Source organism: Amblyomma mixtum, chromosome 9 (genome assembly GCF_055824585.1).
Source record: "Amblyomma mixtum isolate Tamu chromosome 9, ASM5582458v1, whole genome shotgun sequence".
In the NCBI taxonomy this organism is placed as follows: Eukaryota; Metazoa; Arthropoda; class Arachnida; order Ixodida; family Ixodidae; genus Amblyomma; species Amblyomma mixtum.
In genome coordinates, this window is record NC_143020.1 from 62,875,150 (window position 1) to 62,894,551 (window position 19,402).

The following is a 19,402-nucleotide window of genomic DNA, read 5'->3' on the forward strand; positions in this document are numbered from 1 at the left end:
TTCAGGTTCTTTACATGGTTTTATTATTTTTTTTGTTGTATTTGAACTTCCCCACTTCAACCATGCCTTGGCGGCTGGCATCAACAATAGCGCAATCCAATCCAATCCAAAAACGTACGCTTGTGTTACTATAGCTGTGTTGCCGGTTGTGTGTGCTCCTAAATCTGTTTCTTTACATATTCGATTTTGTGTGTTTTCAGTCTGTGAGTAGAAGCTTTGCAGAAGGAAATCTATGTGCCTACAGAGCAAGGATAACTTTGTGTGACCCGGTGAACGTGACATTTGCAGCGTGCGCGTGTAAAGACATGGCCCGTCTTTGTGCGCGCGTTCCGAAATGTCACCGTGCAGTCACGGAAGATTCGGGCTTATTAGCGCCTTTACCAGTAACATAAAAGCCGCAGAACTGTGTAACCACAATATAGACAAATATGCTTCAATGAAGCCTGCTACTTCAACGCATGTGTCTGCGGGGAAGTAGACGCAATAGGCTGCAAAGATGTAATTGGCATTAATTTGTGAAAATTCATATGGCGTGTGTGTTCAGCTGTGTTTCCGGATAGGGTGTGTTCTGTCGTTTTTGTGTGTGTGCCTACAGAGCAAGGATAACTTTTGCCTTTTTTGTGTGTTCTCGGTTAAGCAGGCATTGGAGGAGCACCAGTAGCGAGGGGAACAAGGTTCCACCTGTCCTGTGAAATATGCAGTGGCGTAAATCGGAGGAGGGAACAGGGGTACCCCCCCCCCCCCCCCTTTCGCTTAGCGTGCTTGTGAATATACCCCCCCCCCCCCCCCCCCGAACATTTTTTCCGGGTCTCCTCGGTCGGCATTGAATGATACGAGCAGTACAAGCAATGCGGGGAAGCAGTGGGAGCGACGAGGCCTCTTCCCTTCCGCAGAATGGCTGAGTCAAGAAACAGTGCTGAAAGGTTGCTGAAATTTGCTGAAAGGTCTGCGACTTTGAACAGAGACCGAAAACAGCAACCTAAAATCATCGGGAGTAACGAAGGCAGTTTTTTGCTGTTCATGTTCATCAACCTCTATCTTCTAGTACCTGCTCTTTAAATCAGTCGAGGAAAAATATTTGGCGTCGTGAAATCGATCAATTACAGTCTCCCAACAATCAAAGGACATACCATGACTGCATGGGATTCCTTTTACTTTTACTGCAAGCCTCTTCTTTTCTGGCATAGAGTCAGTCTGTGATTCAGATAGATGTGAACGGGTAGACGCGCCTGCGTGTTCGGGGCTCGGTACCGCGCAAACCCTCGAAGGTTTCTTAGGGGTTTTTCTATTCTTCGGACTTGGCGAATGTTTTACCAGGGCGCAAGACAGGCGCTGATGGATACCACCTGACAGAATACGTAAAACTGCTTCATATTAGCTGGCCATCTTTATTCAAAAAAGGGAAATAAGTATACCACTGAGCACTACCGGCCACTGTCGCTTTCAGTCTCCTAAATATGCTTGTTCGATTAGAAAAATGAGAATGTCCCTTCCAACATCTCGGGTCCATGCCTTCTCTGAGTAAAAAATAAAGCAGCATAATGGATTATGGAGTGAGAAAGCTATGCTGCTTAAATGCTGATGAAATAGCATAACTGCTGTATTGTATTGGGATGCTTAAATGGCACAAAGCAGGCTTTAGATTCGAGGAAAGCTACAAGACAACATTATACTCGGCACTTGAGGTCTGCACAAACCAGTGTCACAGACGAGTTCCTACTCAAGCTGAACGCAACTGGAAAAATCGGGCTATAAAAAGATCGCTGCATGCCATCGTTTTCTGTGGCTCGTGAGGAAACACTTAAGAGAAAAATTTCTAAAACCAACAAATTTAGCGCAAGCATAACCTATTCCTCTCTCTTAAGAGTACTAGGATGCGTAACGTCCTGATGCACTATGAGTGCATTGTTATGGACCTAGCTTTGCTTACATTGCGAGAAGATTTCGTACAGCAGTGCATAATGCTTTCAAATAAGGGGAGAGTCCCCTTCAAGCAGCGCTGGTAGATTTATAAAGGCCGAACACACTCCAATTCCTGAGAGGCGGATTAGCAACCCCAAGAACCACATCCGCATTGGTTACGAATGCTTCTTCTTGGTCTGACACTCTTTGGGTTAGGTTTCTACCCTGATGTCTTCAATTCGATTTTCCAAGTTTCATAGGCTACATTTTTAAGGTAAATGCAGATAAGTGCTATTTCACCTTTATGCCAGCATTCGATAGCTTATCTATGTTTCACAAATGATTTAGTGATTGCAAGTCGTCGTGGTGATATGAACTCTCCACAGCATGGAGAGAATGGGACAAAAGTACCGGCTCATTACTGGACCCGCATAAAGTTAGCAATGTGAATGGGACAAAATGCCGTCTTCCTAGCTTCCGCAAAATCTCCTTCTTCGGTCGCTCGCAGACGTCGCCAGGCTGCCTCGCCCTCAAGTACACTTGGTCGCAGCCGTAAATCATTCCTGCTCTCCGCCGTCAGTAAACAAGGCAAAAAATCTAAGCGTCCACCATTATTGCGAAAACGATAATATGAGCCTGAGCCCAGACTCGCTCACGACTCGGGTCGCAATCTGAATTAGAGTCCGGGTCCGACTTGTTCACCACTCAGATAATCATGTGAATATGAGCCTAAGTGAGTCTACTCATGACTCAGTCCATTGATCTAGGAGCAAATTACGCGTATTCAACACACAAAGCATGTAAATAATGCAGTTGTGGCCTTGGAGACTTCTCCTTACTCTACTACTCATTGTTTCGAATTGCAGGCATGAGGAGCAGTGTTAGGAGGACGTAGAGTACATGCTTGAGGAAGAACCGTTGAATGCAATCTACTGCTGCAAACATATGCAGAACCTTGCCAAGAGAACTATCCAGACCAACTGTGCTACAAATATCACTAGCTTCATTGCACCTTAGCTGGTAGAGAACAACGTACGAGAATCTACCCGCCGTGGTGGCTCAGTGGTTACAGCGTTCGGCTGCTGTCCCAAAAGACCCGGGTTCGATCCCGGCTGCGGCGGGCGAATTTCGATGGAAGCGAAATTGTACAGGCCCGTGTACTGTGTGATGTCAGTGCACGTTAAAGAACCCCAGGTGGTCGAAATTTCAAGAGCCCTTCACTACGGCGTCCCCATAGCCTGAGTCGCTTTGACATTTTAAACCCCCATAAACCAACTAACCAGTTTCATAAATTTGTACTCCCAGTTTACAGTAGGTTGCCCTTGCACTTCTTTATCCCTACGTGTATCCTTTCACATTCTGTGCCTGCAGGAGGAAGAAAACAGCAGAATGTGTAGTCGGACATGGATTTTGTGCATTCTCGCTTCCTTGTGCGTTGCCATTGGCACAAAAGCACAAAGACCCCGCTGCTTGTGGCATTTGTGTTTGTTTTATTGTGACGCTTGTTTTTTCTCCGTTACTTTGCAGGCCATTATTGACAAGCCAATGCGTACAAGATTCGAGAGGAAGAAACCATCAATACCACACCTGACAACCTTGCATGACTCAATTGCTTGATGCTCATTACCTGAAAAATTGCATGTGAAATGTTCTCAATGCATTGTGTCTATGTACAAAGTGAGATGGAAGTGTTTTAAATTATTTTGCTTGAATTACAGGGATATAAAATAATAAGGAAAATGGGGACCGCCCTCAAAACAAACATTTATCTTTTGAACTCGTTTTGAAACTATTATAATTATTTTCACAGGAATGTCAGTAGGCTTGGAATCGAGAGTGAAGGAGGGGTTAACAGGAATAAAAATAGCCACCAAGTTCTTTTCTTCTTAGCTATGAGTCATATAGCAGGACTCACTGGCGTGCAATGGTTGAACAGTTTAAATAAAGCTCTCGGTGAGATTCCCATTACAGTGGTGGTACTAACAGAACTCCTGACCGGGTACATCACTCAACTGAAGCCTTCAATGTGTGTACTCTTGTCGTGGGCAATTAGTAGTAGTAGTAGAATCGCATTATGTGGTCAACAGGCTGAATGGCCATGGTGCATTCCAGAATGCAATATGTCGAATTGGCGCATGTTTTAGGGCAGTTATAACATTCAGGAGATGTTGCATAGTTTTGTAAGAAAGTCTGTGCAGGTGTCAGCAGGATATCGCGTGTCACTTCGTCAAGTAACTGTGATGCGGAGAATTGAAAAAAAAAATCTGGTCCGCACCTTTAGTGAAGGAAGCCCATTGGTTCCAAAATATGCTCAATCGAAAATACTAATGGCAGAGAATAATGCCTTTATTTTTTGTGCAAAATGGGGTAGATCAGACCCCATCCTGTTATTCAGAGACCAAAGCAAGATCACGTCTGAGGTGATGGTCATTGTGAAAAACTACATGTGTGACATCGCATGAAAGCACGAAATGAAGTTATGCTGGTACTCGTGTGAGCGTTCTGTTGTGTGGATGAATTGATTTTTCATTATATTCAATATTCTTTCATTTTTCAATCAAAGCAGAAGCATCAAGGATGAAAATTGCATGCATTGGAACTTTTAGCCTTTCGTGCCTCTGCGTCTATCACATCAATCTTTATCCTGATTCTTGTGCCATATGGCCTCGAATCTGCGAATTCTTGCTTACATCATTCAGTGTGACTTCGGCACTTCTTTCTTTGTCTCCTGGTTGGCGCTGTGTGATGATGGTAGCTCTGCCAAACGTGTGCTGTATCGTGTGGTGAATTTTATATTCTGTTGTATTTGCCGATGTTTACTGGTTTTTTGGGCGTCCATTTGTATTTGCTGAAGAGTACACTTTGTCCTTGTCGTTAGTCATAAGTGAATGACACTGATTTCGTCATGCACATAGCATTAGTGACTCTGTCCAAGCTATATCCATTGCTGTGTTCATTTAGCCTGCATTCTGACATCTTCCATTTCGTTTTGAGGCCTTTTCAAGAGCAGGTTACATTTGGCTGTATGGAGTGTGCTGTGCAAATGTTTATTTTAGTTTTCTAACAATACTGAATGTGTATCTGCACACCTGGAATTCATAGCGTATGAATTTCATTTCGAGATGGTAGTAGAGGCTTTTATTTGTCTTTAAGGTGAAAAGTGTTTTATTATAATGCGAAGCCATAAAAAAAAATTGGCCTATGCTTTTTTTTTAAGCTGCGTGCTCTATTGATGCTGTACACTGTTGTTCAAGGCTGCTCCAGTTTTACCGGATTTACTGACCCCCAGTGTTCTTGTTTAGTGTTGGCTGACCGGTTCCCTTGCATCACAAAATGTACGTAAGACGAGTGTTTTGCTGCTATAATTTCTGCTCAAAATATTGCAACAACTGATGACTAGTCGCACCTTTTCTTGCTGTTTCTCACTACGTTCACTCTGCCTGCAGCGGTGGCCTAGTCATTGGAGCGTGCATCTCGCATGTAGGATGTGCTGGGTTGGATTCCCTGTGCCACTGGGTACCCACCAGTGGTACAATACGCAAGCTTTCCCCCTAGCTTCTGCTGAATGGAATGCCTGGAGATGGGTATCAGACTTCCCCTAGTGTTGACGAAAGTGTCTCTTCCCACGGTGCTCTCTGACCAAACCTGCCCTTGCATAATGAAATTTCATCACTGTCGTCATCAGCTCTTACTCTCGTTGGTTCCGATGAGGTCACCTCATCACCATGTTACCAGGGATGGACTTCTGCCGTGTCATCCATGGTGTTAGAAAAGCTGGTCACCTTAAAGTGATTCTGAGGCGGTTTTCGAATCAGCTAACGCTCTAGGGTTTTGAAGTATTGTCATTGCTGATCACGTCTGTGAAGTTACTTTTTTGATTTTGGCTAAAACAGCAGCGCAGCCGCCAATTGAAAGCGCGATGCTTAAATCGCAGGAGCTCGCTGCTGTAACGAGGGAGAATTCAAGCCGACCAAAGCAAGCGTACTCTGCTCGAAGCACTTTCCTCAGAGTGTGTGCATGCAGAGCTTGTCCTTTATGTGACCTCTAGAGATTTCTGTCAAAAAGGCACGGCTGAACCGTTACAAAGTTCCTTCAATTTTCTCGCGTATGAGATGCGTGTCACCCTTGCCATGAAATGCCCCTTCTGAAAGTAGAAACATGCTCACTTAGCCCCTGCGGAACCTTTATAGAGGCTCAAACATGCATCGCTCTCCTCAGCTTAGGCGCGGCCAGACCACCGGAGGCGTGCTCAGAAGGTTCGGTTAGTTACTTTAGGCTTGGTTCGATGCGTCCAAGCATGGAAGCATCAATGCTACTGATATGCGGCATCTTGTTTAATCATAGCTAAGCGATTAAAATGAAAGTGTTCGGCAGAGGTCTGTCTGATTTCGGATGCAAATTTAAGGGAGGAATGAACGCCAACAAAGTTTTTGCATAAAAACACGATGTTTTGCAACCTTGCTCGGTTTCTTCATCAAGTTGTGGCAGCAGGCGAGTAGCAGCTAGTCTGGCTTTTCAGCACACATACAGTTAACCACCAGGTCACTGAACCTAAACTACAGATCTAGGAAGGGCAAACGTTTTCCAGGGAACAATTATTATTTCCCGGCATCTGCTACACGCGCCACGACTGAAGCAGCAGCCTTGTGCGCGTATGTGGCTTGGTTTCCAGTGCACATTGATTGCGGTACTATCCTGTGGTCAGATGCCTCGTAGTGCTAGGCCATTGCGCTTTGCTCATTTTGACATCAACTTTCTTCTGCATCATCGATTCTTTGAAATACTTTGTTGTTGCCCCAGCCTACAATGTTGGGCACTGAGAACAGGATTTTTTGTACACAACGCCTTGGGCCTTTTCTTTTGGATGACGCTCTTTCGGTCAAGCCTGGAGGCGTCTGCTGGTGGTCATTGGCTTGAGTATTGCTCGCACCCCTTCCTTTTCGAGGGTACGAGCAGAGGTTGTGCTGGCCCCTTTTACGCATGGACTGCATACGTGTCTTTCATGCTGGCGTATGCTTGTGCTAGGTGTAGAATTTTTTATTGCATCTTTCTTGGTTTCTGGTGACATTTGAAATGGACAAACTGTAGTATCCTTTTCTTTGAAGGTCATTGAAAAAATGGTCGCCATATTCACTTACACAACCCCACAGAGAGCTGCGATCTGCAATCAACGCAGCGCCGTATCCATATCGGTAGCTTCTCCGGTACTCAATGTGTCGTCACGGCCTCTTTGACCAATCACAGGCGGCGGCACACCACACGGTGTGTCCCGCGGCACAGGCCGGATACTTCTGCTAAAAAAGGGCAATTTGCGCTTGTTTTTGCCTTATTTCGATGCGATATTCCAGTATACAGCATGAAAAACTATAGAACTGCCAGTGCAATTTTTAAAAAAAGTGCTTCAGTGTCCCTTTAAACCTTTTACAGAGCAGCTCATTTAGGAAATCACTCTTGATAGTTTCTTCTCTTTTTTCCTTCTGGTTTCTCGTCCCCAAAATTGGTGGTGTGGGTACTAAACGAGTAAACATGGTATGCTCTAACTGCACTCAAGGCACAGTAGTGTGCAGTTTCAGATGTGGTTCTACTCACTTGGTTAATGGAACTCTTAGAGATGGTGGACGCGGTACATCATGTTGGGCATATTGGCTACATTCGTGGGTGGGTGCTGTAACCTAGGCTTTTTTTACCAGTAGTCATGCTCTGAATCCTTTTTCCTGTGCACAGTGCAATGGCTATAAAAAGTTTAATAGAATAATAATCGCTCGAACAATGTTTTGTGTCATTAAGCATGACTGAGACTCGTTAGTTCTTAAGCCTGTGTCGGCAGACTTTAACTGTCCTTCCCATGAAACCAGAAATTGTGCAAGTTCGTCAGTGCAATAATGGCCATTAAATCGGTTCCAATAGGTCTATAAATTTGTGGGCAGTTGTCAATTTTTCTTGATCGTAAGTATAATAATCATCTGCATGCAGAGTTAAAAGTTGGGAAATTTTGCTTTAGAACTCGCTTCTATTCACGCTCGCCCTACTGAATATACGTAAGCTGAAAAAGGTGTTTTACGAGTGTGTATTCCATATTTACCGCCTCATGCAGATAACACCGTGTGAGCTTTTGCAGTCGTAATCTTTTGTCCTAATGGATACAATCTGGCTTTCACATGCAGGTTCAAGCTCCGGGGACCACAAACATGGTGTACTTTCATGGCAGAACTCACCAGGTTAGAATCTGTGCTTCTTCTCCATATATGCTTTCCTGAAGGCTGTTTTTCAAAGAGCAGTTTGTAGGATACGGAAGCTTTAGTTTACTGAACTGTGGATAAGGATGGTGATATGTGCCTTCGATATTCTGGAAAGTTGTTTTCTCTGATATGTGAACTATACTCACTGAACTATGACCGATGTGAGTTCTATTCATTGCTGCAAGAAATTGTACAAGAGACCAAGGCCTCGTATGGCTTTTAGCCTTTAGCCTTTTCCTCCTATTAGACATTCTCTGAGGAGCGAATAAAACAAAACAAAATGGCATTGTGCATTGGGTGGTTAGCTGACTGCCACTTGTTTTCCTATGAAGCCCACCTGTGACTGTAAAGACATCTGGTTTCAGGCCTGAGTTCTCTGTTGCAGATCTGTTGAATGAAACTTTTGATAGAGATCCACTGCTTTTGATGAGTGTGTCGTCTGCATTCAACTTTTCTTCCCAATTCCAAGTGAACTGTGGATGGTTGGTTCATGCACTTTATTTAAATTACTCTGCCTCTGCAACACAGGTTCAGTCATGACGCAGAGCGACCATGGCACACCTGCTGTGGAAGATTCAACCAGTGAAAGGCACCCTGAGGACCATTGCATGGAATCTACTCCTTCTGGCATGGGTAACCACCGGGGTGTTCCCACAGGAAGTAAGGTTCACAAATGCACCCACTGCAACAAGGTATTCAAAAAGAGATACCAACTAGTGCAGCATCTCAGAGTCCACTCTGGCGACCGCCCTTACCACTGTGACGATTGTGGGAACAGCTTTGCAGATAAGTCCAATCTGAGGAAACACCAGCGCACTCACACTGGTGAACGACCTTACTGTTGCGACCACTGTGGTAGCAGCTTTGCACGAAAGGACAGTCTAGAGGCACACCAGCGCACTCATACAGGCGAGCGTCCTTACTGTTGCGACCACTGTGGTAGCAGCTTTGCACAGAGGAGTGACCTGGTGGGACACATCCGTACACACACGGGTGAAAAGCCGTTTCAGTGCCAGCTGTGCCCCATGACTTTTGCGAGACAGTCACATCTTGCAAGGCATACTAGATCCCATAAGCGCGAAAAGTCCTTCCAATGTGACTTATGTCAAAAGACATTCAGTGCAAGGAAAAATTTGGAGCAGCACAAACAGGCGACAAAAAGGTGTGCCAAGAGACATTCAGTGATAGGCGAAATTTGAACCTCCACGAGATGGCCTTTCAGAAAAAATAGTGGTCCGTGATGCTCTTAGTCGATATGTTTTGCTAGCTGCCACTTTTTATGCAAGCTAATGAAATTCTAGCTCTGTACCCTATGAAAGGCATTGGTAGCTAACCTCATCAAAATTTCATTAGTAAGTTTTGTTCACTCTAACGCAGTTTTCAGAAAAGAACATTTGTTCCTTTAGGCAACACATACACAGTCACTCAGTCTTTCCTGAACACAGAGAGTGAGCCTGCCATGCTCGTAAACTTGCATGAATGGAAATAAAATCACTGTCATACCTGTATGTCATCACTTCTTGTTGGAGGGTGCCATTGAAAAACTTGATCTCCAATGTTTATCGCAGCTGGCAGTTGTCAGCCTGCCTCAGTGAAGGAATTTTGTGGAGTAAAAGCGTAAAAACAGTTATTTTTAATCCTTAAGCCTGAGTGAGCTAATATTTGTGACAATCAAAATAAATTCAGTTATTTATATCACTGAATGTAAAAATGTTTGTAAGACAACCGAGGAAAACTTGTTCTTGTGTGAATCTTTGTGTGTTTATTCCAGCAGTGTTAGTGGCAAGAATGAGGGAGGACAAGCAGGTGTCCAGCCTCAAATTGATGTGTCTTAGGTTAGTTTGGTGGTTTGAAGAGTTCTCTGTTGTTTAGAACGGGGACTAGCGAAAGAGTTCGCTAACATCTGCTTTACCATTACAGAGAGCACTGTCTGCCGGATATAAATGGTATAATATTTGTGGATCATTGTGTCGGCACCATTTTTAATAATTTTTGATCGTGAGAATTTCAGTGGTTTGTGATGATTTCACATTGTGCTAGCTTGTGTTGTTTTGGTGTTACCTGAAAAAGCCTTCTCCATTTACATAAGGTGTTCATGATAACACGCTGCAAGGGTCGGGGCTGCTGAAACAAAAAGTACTATTATTAGTGCGTATGAAAAACACTGTAATCTTGTAATGTATTGTAAACCTCGTAATTTGGCTCCATTGTGTTAAATTCCATAGTGCACATTAGTATTTTAAGGGAGTTTCCATTAAAAAATGTTGAATACATTCTGGCTCTTTGTAAAACTCACTTGCTTGACATATTGTGCATTAAAATTCAAAAGCAGTGTAGTTATTCAAAAAGCTGCTGTTCGCTTTTATTTTATTGTTATAGCAGGAAAGAACTGCTATCACACATGACAGCACTAGTAGCAGCACTAAGTGATAGCACTGACTTATAGATTGCAGCAGTAAAGAATACTGCAAACACAGGTAGTGTTTTTTCAGAAGCTTCTCCAAGTTTTTGTCCCGTACTACAAACGGGTCATATCTTGAAAGAAGCCAAACACAATGGCAATGAGTTGGATTACCAGATGAGATTAGGATGTTTTTTGGGATGAGGTTGCTCGACCTGTCTGGAAGAGCACAGGGTGTATTTGAGGTGAGCGAGAGATACTTTTGTTGTGCTGTGGATGTAGTTCAGTTCACAAAATTGAAGAGAAAATGTTTGTCAGCAATTATACCAGTCGCCTTGTTTCCATGAAGCCACACTGAAGCCGCCATTGCAGCAGAGTGGGTCTAAACACTGCCGTTTTCTTCGTAGACCTATGGCCGTTCAAGCTCCAGGCTAAGAGCGTTCCTTTCGATGCCCTTAATTTATTTTTACCCTCTCCTCCGTGCAAAGTACAGAGAAGAGCAACATAACAGCCCCTACTGGACAGCTCAAACTGGCTGGAGTAAAGGGACAATGAAAGGGCCTGTCTTCCTCCTCTTGGGCTCCAGGAACCACTGGGCACTGGTTTGTCAGTCTACGCAGATTCCCCTTCCGCATGGCTAAATCTACGAGGCTCCTGATGACGAAGGCTCCTCTTCAAATAGAAAAATTGGCGTTAATTTATGAAAATTCATATGGGTTGTGTTTTCGGATTGGGTGTGTTTTGTCGTTTTTTTTTTTGTGTGTGTGTGCTCGTTTTTACAGGCTTTGGAAGAGCACCAGTAGCCAGGGGAAGAAGGCTCCAGCGGAACTGCTGTCAGCCTATGCTGACCTATAGCTTGATGTTCCTTGCGTCCTGTAAAATATGCAGTGGCGTAAATCCCAGTAGGGGACATGGGGTTCCTGACCCGCCCTTTCGCTTAGCGTGCAGGGGACCCCAATTGTGAATATACCCCCCCTCCCCCCCTCCGACATTCGTCCTGGGTCTCCTCGGTCGGCATTGAATGATGCGAGCGGTGCTACAAGCAATGCGGGGAAGCAGTGGGAGCGAGGAGGCCTCTTCCCTTCCGCAGAATGACTGAGTCAAGAAACAGTCCTGGAACGTCGCTGAAATTCACTGAAAGGTCGGCGACGTTGAACAGAGACCGAAAGCAACAACTGAAAATCATACAGGCCATCGGGAGTGACGAAGGCAGTTTTTTGCTGTTCATGTTCATCAACCTCTATCTTCTAGTACCCGCTCTTTAAATCAATCGAGGAAAAATATTTGGCGTGGCGAAGTCGATCAATTGCAGTCTGCCAGCAATCGAAGGACATGCCATGTCTGCATGTGATTCCTTTTACTTTTACTTGAAGCCTCTGCTTTTCTGGCATTGAGTCAGTCTGTGATTGAGACAGATGTTGAACTGTGGGCGCATCTGTGTGTTTGGGGTCACCACCACGCAAACCCTCGAAGGTTTCTTAGGCGTTTTTCTCTTTTTCGAACTTGGCGAATGTTTTACCAGTGCACAAGACAGGCGCTGATGGATACCACTTGACAGAATACGTAAAACTGCTTCATATCAGCTGGCCATCTTTATTCAAAAAAGGGAAATAAGTATACCACTGAGCACTATCAGCCACTGTCACTTTCAGTCTCCTAAAAATGCTTGTTCGATTAGAAAAATGGGAATGTCCCTTCCAACATCTTGAGTCCATGCCTTCTCTGAGTAAAAAATAAAGCAGCATGGATGCTGTGATTATGGAGTGAGAAAGCGATGCTGGTTAAATGCTGATGAAACAGCATAACTGCTGTATTGTATTGGGATGCTTAAATGGCTCAAAGCAGGCTTTAGATTCGAGGAAAGCTACAAAACGTAACATTATACTCTGCGCTAGAGGTCTGCACAAAGCAGTATCACAGGCGAGTTCCTACTCAAGCTGGGCACAACCGGAAAAATCGGGCTATTAAAAGATCGCTGCATGCCATCTTTTTCTTTGGCTCGTGAGGAAACACTCAAGAGAAAAATTTCTAAAAACAACGGATTTAGGACAAGCATAACCTATTCCTATCGTAAGTGCACCAGGATGCTTAGTGTCCTAACCCACTGTGAGGACATTGTTACGGACCTAGCTTTACTTACATTGCACGGAGATTTCGTACAGCAGTGAGAAATATAAAATCATAATGCTTTCAAATAAGGAGAGAGTCTCCTTCAAGCAGCGCTGGTAGATTTATAAAGGCTGAACACTCTCCAATTCCTGAGAGGCGGATTAGCAACCCCAAGAACTACGTCCACATTGGTTATAAATGCATGTTTTTGGTCTGACACTCTTTGGACAGTTTAAATTAAGCTTCAGGGGGATTCTCATTTCAGTTGGGGTACTAACAGAAAACCTGACTACATAGAGCAATTGAGGAAAGCCTCCAATGTGTGTACTCTTGTGGTGGGCAATTAGTAGTAATCATAGAATCACATTATTTGATCACTGAGAGGCTCAATGGCCATGGGACATCCCAGAAGTAATGGGTCAGATTGGCATTTGTTTTAGGGCAGTTATAAAATTCAGGAGTTGTATATTTCTGTAAGGAAGTCTGTGCTGGCGTCAGTAGGACATCGCATGTCACTTCGTCAAGTAACTTTGTGACAGAGAGAATTGATAAAAATAGGAGCATATAGTGTGCACCCTTAACAAAGGAGGCCCATTGGTTCCAAAAATATTATGCTCAATCGAAAATACAAATGGCATGAATCCGACCCCATCCTGTTATTCAAAGATCAATGCTAGATCACCTCTGAGGTGATGGTCATTGTGAAGAACTTCATCTGTGACATTGAATGAAAGCACAAAATGCAATTATGATTCTACTTGTGTGAACATTCTGTTATGTGGACAAATTGATTTTTTAATTTATACAATATTCTTTAATTTTTCAATTGAAGCAGAAACATCAGTGATGAAAATTGCACGCTTTGGAACTTTTTGCCTTTCGTGCCTCTGTGTCTGACACGTCAATCTTTATCCTGATTCTTGTGCTGTATGGTGTCGAATCTGCAAATGCTTGCTTACGTAATTCGATGCAACTCCACCACTTTGCACTCCTGGCTCTGGGGCTTTGTGAAGACTGTAGCTCTGCAAAACCTGTGCTGCATCGTGGGGTGAATTTGATATTCTATTGTGCTTGCCGCTGTTTACTGGTTTATGGGCGCCCTTTTAGCTTTGGTGAAGAGTGCAGTATGATTTCTTGTCATTGGTCACAAGTGACTGACCTCATTTTGTCATTGCACATAGCATTACTGACTCTGTCCAAACTATATTCACTGCTGTGTTCATTTAGCATGCATTCTGGGATCTTCCATTTTGTTTTGAGGCTTTTTTTAAGAGCAGGTTATATTTGGCTGTATGGAGTGTGCTGTGACAATGTTTATTTTAGTTTTCTAACAATATTGAATCTTGATCTGCACATATGGAATTCATCCTGTATGGTTTTCATTTCATGATGGTGGTACGGGCTTTTAATTGCATTTATGGTGGAAATTGTTTTATTATATTACAGAGCCATTTAAAAAAATTGGCCTATGCTTTTTTTTAGTTTTGTGCTGTAGTAATGCTATACACTGCTGGACAGTGCAGCGCCAGCTTTACCAGATTTTCTCACCCGCAGTGTCCATTTTTTAGTTTTGCCCGACTGGTTTCATTGCATCAGAGAATATCCGTAAACCGAGTATAGCACCGCTGTGATTTCTCCTCAGAATAATTCAATAACTGATGACAGTTGTCGCACCTTTACTCGCTGTTTCTCGCCACATTCACTCTCCCTGCAATGGTGGCCTAGTCATTGGAGTGTGCATCTCACACGTAGGATGTGCAGGGTTGGATTCCCTGTGCCACTGGGTAACCACCAGTGGTACAATACCCAACTTCCCCCCTGGCTTCTGCTGGGTGGAATGCCTGGAAATGGGTGTTAGGTTCACCCTTTGTGTTGACGAAGGTCCCCTATACCATGGTGCTCTTTGACCAAAGCTGCCCTTGCGTCATAAAATGTCATCGCTGTCATCATCAGCTCTCACTCTCATTGCTGTCCAGTGAGCTCACCTCATCACCATGTTCCCAGGGATGGACTTCTTCCGTGCCATCCATGGTGTTAGAAAAGCTGGTCACGATGAACCTCATTTAAAGCAGCGCTTTGAGAAACTCGGTCACGATAGTTTCTTCCTTTTTTTCCCCCCTCATTTCTTGCCCCAAACTTGGAGGTGTGGGTTTTGCACAAGTAAATGTGGTATGCTCTAACAGCACTTAAGACAGAGTAGTGTACAGTGTCAGATGTGCTTCTACTGTATTAATTGCACTCTTATAGACAGTGGAGGCGGAACATCCTGTTGGGCTTATTTGCAACATTTGTGGGCAGCTGTAACCTGGGTGTGTTTACCAGTAGTATTGCTCCGAAAGTTTTTTTCTGAGCGCAGTACAGCAACCATAAAAGCTTTAATACAAAAATGACGGCTACATCAATATTTTGTCATTATGCATGTAATGCACTCGTTAGTTCTTAGGCCTGTGTAGGCAGACTTTTACGGTCCTTCCCATGAAGCCAGGCTTTATGCAATTGCATTCTTTAGTGTAATGGCTGTTGGCTTGGTTCCGGTAGGCCTGTAAATTTATAGGTAACCGTTAGTTTTTCGTGAGTGCAAGTGGAGTAATCATGTGCATCCAGAATTATTAGTCAAGAATGTTTGCTTTGGAACACACTTTTTTCAAGCTCAACCTACTAAATGTACACACCGTGGAAAAGCTGTTTTACGATATTTTATTCTAGTGTCTTGCACATAACACCACACGAGCTGTTACACATGTAATTTTTTGTCTTAGTGGATGTGATCTGGCTTTCACATGCAGGTTCGAGCTCCGGGGACCACAAACATGGTGTACTTTCATGGCAGAACTCATCAGGTTAGAATCTGCACTTCTCCATATATGCTTTCCTGAAGGTTGTCTTTCAAACAGCAGTTTGTAGGATACAGAAGGTTCAGTTACCTGAACTGTGGTGAAGGATGGTGATATTGGTTTTGTTTATCGGGGTTTAACGTCCCAAAGCGACTCGGGCTATGAGGGACACCGTAATGAATGGCTCCGGAAATTTCAACCACCTGGGGTTCTTTAACGTGCACTGACATCGCACAGTACACGGGCCTTTGGAACTTCGCCTCCATCAAAATTCAGCCGCCGCAACCGGGATCGAACCCGCGTCTTTTGGGCCAGCAGCTGAGCGCTGTAACCACTGAGCCACCACGGCGGGGCAGATGGTGATATGTGTCTTCGATATTCTGGAAAGTGTTTTTCTGTGATATGTTAACTGTAATCACTGAACTGTCACTGCTGTGAGTTCTGTTCATTGATGCAAGAAATCACACAGGGGACCAAGGCTTCCTCAGGCTTTTGGCTTTTAGCGTTAGCCTCCCTGCAGAGACCAAACAAAAGAAAAAAATGCCTTTGGGCATTGGGTTAAGCATAGCTAACAGCTACTTGTTTAGCTGTTAACCCATTCCGGTCTAGTGTATTTTTTCCAGTGACTACTACACCGATCAGCATTCTTTTGTTCCTTCTAGCCCACCGCAAAGAAAGTGACTGCCACATGAAGATTTGGTTTTAGACACGTATTTAAAGCATTTTTGTTCAGCTTAGTTCGGGTCTCACCCGTACTTGTTTAGAGTGTGGTACCTCACAGGTGGAGGCCAGGCTTCCTCTCGCCAATCTTACAAAAAAAAAACACCGTCTCCCGTCTGCCTCCTTTTACCATTCTCTCGCAGCATACTCGTAATCCTTGTCGCCGAGGCACATAGTTTTCTTTGTCCCTAAAGTCATTTTCTTTTTTGCAATGCCATTAGACAACTTTCAATAATATTTGCCGACAGGAATGGGAGTCGTGCCTTGATTTTTTGGCGCAATTTATGGCCCTTAGAACCCTGTTAAATAGTTAATTTGCGGGCTACAATAATTCCAACCAGATGGCGCGAAATCTTTCCATGCCCTCAACTGACTAGACGTGCAACTTTTCACTGTCGAGCGTTGCGCGGCAGATGACCGGAAAGGGCTAAGCCCCATTAGGTGGACTTTGAGCAGTGTCAGTCATTATGCCAGTATTGTAAGTGCAAGGGTCAAATGCAGCAACGCTGGATCGATTTAGAACGCTGCCGTATTTTTTCAGGAGTGATAACATTTCTTGCAGCCTAAATGTTGTTTTTTTTCTGCCTGCATGCAGAATTGACTGTTGAGACGTCTTGTTTCAGGCCTGAGTTCTCTTAAAAAATTTGAAATTTTACAAATCCTTAGCTTTTGATGAGTGTGTCAGCTGCGTTCATCATTTATTTCTAATTCCAAGTGAAATGTGGATTGTTGGTTCATGCATTTTGTATAAAGGGCTCTGCCTGTGCAACACAGGTTCAGTCGTCACACCGAGCGACCATGCCGCACCTACTGTGCGAGATTCAACCAGTGAAAAGCACCCTGCGAGCCACTGCATGGACACTACTCCTTCTGACATGGGTAACCACCGGGGCAAACCCACAGGAGATAAGCTGCACGAATGCACCCACTGCAACAAGGGATTCAAAAGAAGATCCATGCTTGTGCGGCATCTCCGAGTCCATACCGGTGACCGCCCATACCATTGTAACGACTGTGGAAAGAGCTTTGCTCAACTGTCCACCCTAAGGCAGCACCAGCGCACCCACACAGACGAGCGACCTTACCGCTGTGACGACTGTGGGAACAGCTTTCACCACAAGAGTCACCTGGTGGTGCACAAACGCACCCACACAGACGAGCGACCTTACCGCTGTGACGACTGTGGGAACAGCTTTCACCACAAGAGTCACCTGGTGGTGCACAAACGCACTCACACTGGCGAACGTCCTTACCGTTGCGACCAGTGTGGTATCAGCTTTGCGTTCAGGAGCAGCCTGGTGGTACACCAGCGCTCTCACACCGGTGAACGTCCTTTCCGTTGTGACCATTGTAGTAGCACCTTTACAATGAGGAGCCTCCTGGTGGAACACATCCGTACCCACACGGGTGAAAAGCCTTTTCGGTGCCAGCTATGCCCCATGGCTTTTGCGGCACGTGCAGGCCTTGCAAGGCATGTTAGATCCCACACGGGCGAAAAGCCCTACCAGTGTGACTTATGCCAAAAGAGATTCACACAGAAGAAAGATATGAAATACCACAGGGAGGCTATTCACAAAAAATAGCAGTGTTCCATAATGCCCCTAGTATAAGTGTTTTGCTAACTGCCAATTTGTGTGCAAGCTAACGAGATTCTGGCTGAGTACCATATGAAAGGTTTTGATAGCCATTCTGCATCATTAACTTCATTTGTAAATATTGTTCACTTTAATGGAGTTCACAGAAATCCCTTAGGCAACACATAGCCTCAACACTCAGTCTTTCCTGAACACTGAGAGTAAGCCTGCTATGTTCGTAAACTTGCATGAATGGAAATAAATTCGTGGTAATATGTGGATGCTCCTTGGAGAGAGACTTTCAAAAACTCTATTTCCAGTATTTATCGCTGGTGCCAGTGTTCAACCTGCCTCAATGAAAAAATTTTGGGGTTTGGATTAAATTGGTATAACGTTTATTTGAGCCTGCAGTGAAGCATGTGCTTGCGCATGATTCACTGCACAATAAACAAAACAATTGTAATCTTTAAGCTTGAGTGAGCTAATCTTTGTGGCAATCAATATAAATTCACTCATTTGTATCACTGAACCTATAAATATTTGTATGACTGCAGAGGACAACTTGTTCTTGTTTAAGTCTTTGGGTGTTTATTTCAGCAGTTTTTGTGGCAGGAATGAGTGGGGACGTGAAATACATGGGGGGAATGAGGTGTCCAGCCTCAAAAGGATGTGTTTTGTGTTAGTTTGGTGGTTTGAACAGTTATCTCTTTTTTGAAATGAGAACTAACAAAAGTGTTCACTAACATCTGCTTTACCAATCCTCAGAGCACTGTCTCCGCTCAATATAAATGGCGTATTTGTGGATCATTGTATCTGCACCATTTTTAATCTATTTTGGTTGCCGGAATATCAACTGTTTGAGACCATTTCACTTTGTGCTAGCTTCTGGGTTGTGTTGATGTTACTTGAGAAAGCCTTCTTTAATTGTATAAGGTGTTCTTGATAACATGCTGCAAGGGTCGCGGCTGCTGAAACAAAAATATTCTGATTAGTTGCCTAGTCGTAGTTGCTTATGCGGCATAAAACTCAACGCAATACAAAGTACCATATCTTGTGAGCAATATTTGGTCTTGATATTTGTGCCGAGAAATTTTTTTTCAATCCGGCAACTAGATAAAAGCGGAAGTCTTTGTATGTTGCGGAAAAGGGAACAGGGGCTCGCACGCTAGGCTAATACCTTCCTTACTCTACAACGAATGTGTGCAAGCTAACAAGATTCATGCGAGCTGAGTGGTCTAATTTTTGTGACAGTCAATATAAATTCACTCATTTATGTCACTGAACCTAGAAATGTTTTCATGACATTAAAGGAAAACTTGTTCTTCTATAAATCTGTGCGTGTTTATTCCAACAGTGTTAGTGAGAACTAACAAAAGAGTTCACTAACATCTGCTCTACCATTTCTCAGAGCGCTGTTAGTGCTGAATATAGGTATATGGCATATTTGTTGACATTGTGTCCACACCATTTTTAATCTATTTTGGTTGTCAGAATGTGGACTGTTTGTGACCATTTCATATTGTGCTAGCTTGTAGCGTACAAGCGTTATCATCCCTGCCTACCACACCTCCAGGCACACGAACCATGAAAAGACCACCTATCCTCCGCCTGCCCGCACGTCTG

General features: G+C 43.9%; 1 protein-coding gene across 3 annotated transcripts; it reads left to right on the top strand.

Annotated features, from left to right (window-relative positions):
• The first annotated feature begins 131 nt into the window (after positions 1-131).
• LOC149329327 (uncharacterized) lies at positions 132-19,110 on the top strand. Of its 3 annotated transcripts, none has more exons than XM_089561892.1 (5): positions 132-203; positions 3,430-8,120; positions 8,670-8,801; positions 15,438-15,491; positions 16,980-19,110. In XM_089561892.1, the coding sequence occupies exons 2-5, from the start codon at positions 8,039-8,041 to the stop codon at positions 17,786-17,788; spliced, it is 1,077 nt and encodes a 358-aa protein (XP_089418018.1). In that variant the 5' UTR covers positions 132-203; positions 3,430-8,038; the 3' UTR covers positions 17,789-19,110. The 3 variants fall into 3 exon arrangements, with proteins under 3 accessions (XP_089418018.1, XP_089418017.1, XP_089418019.1); XM_089561891.1 differs by having other exon boundaries at positions 133-498; XM_089561893.1 differs by lacking the exons at positions 132-203; positions 3,430-8,120 and having other exon boundaries at positions 8,676-8,833.
• The last annotated feature ends 292 nt before the right edge of the window (positions 19,111-19,402 follow it).

Coding starts and splice junctions, on each gene's coding strand:
- LOC149329327 (XM_089561892.1), top strand. CDS start 8,039: ATGGATACAATCTGGCTTTCACATGCAGGTTCAAGCTCCGGGGACCAC. Junction 8,802..15,437: donor CCGGGGTGTTCCCACAGGAA/GTAAGGTTCACA, acceptor TTTCACATGCAG/GTTCGAGCTCCGGGGACCAC. Junction 15,492..16,979: donor TTCATGGCAGAACTCATCAG/GTTAGAATCTGC, acceptor TGTGCAACACAG/GTTCAGTCGTCACACCGAGC.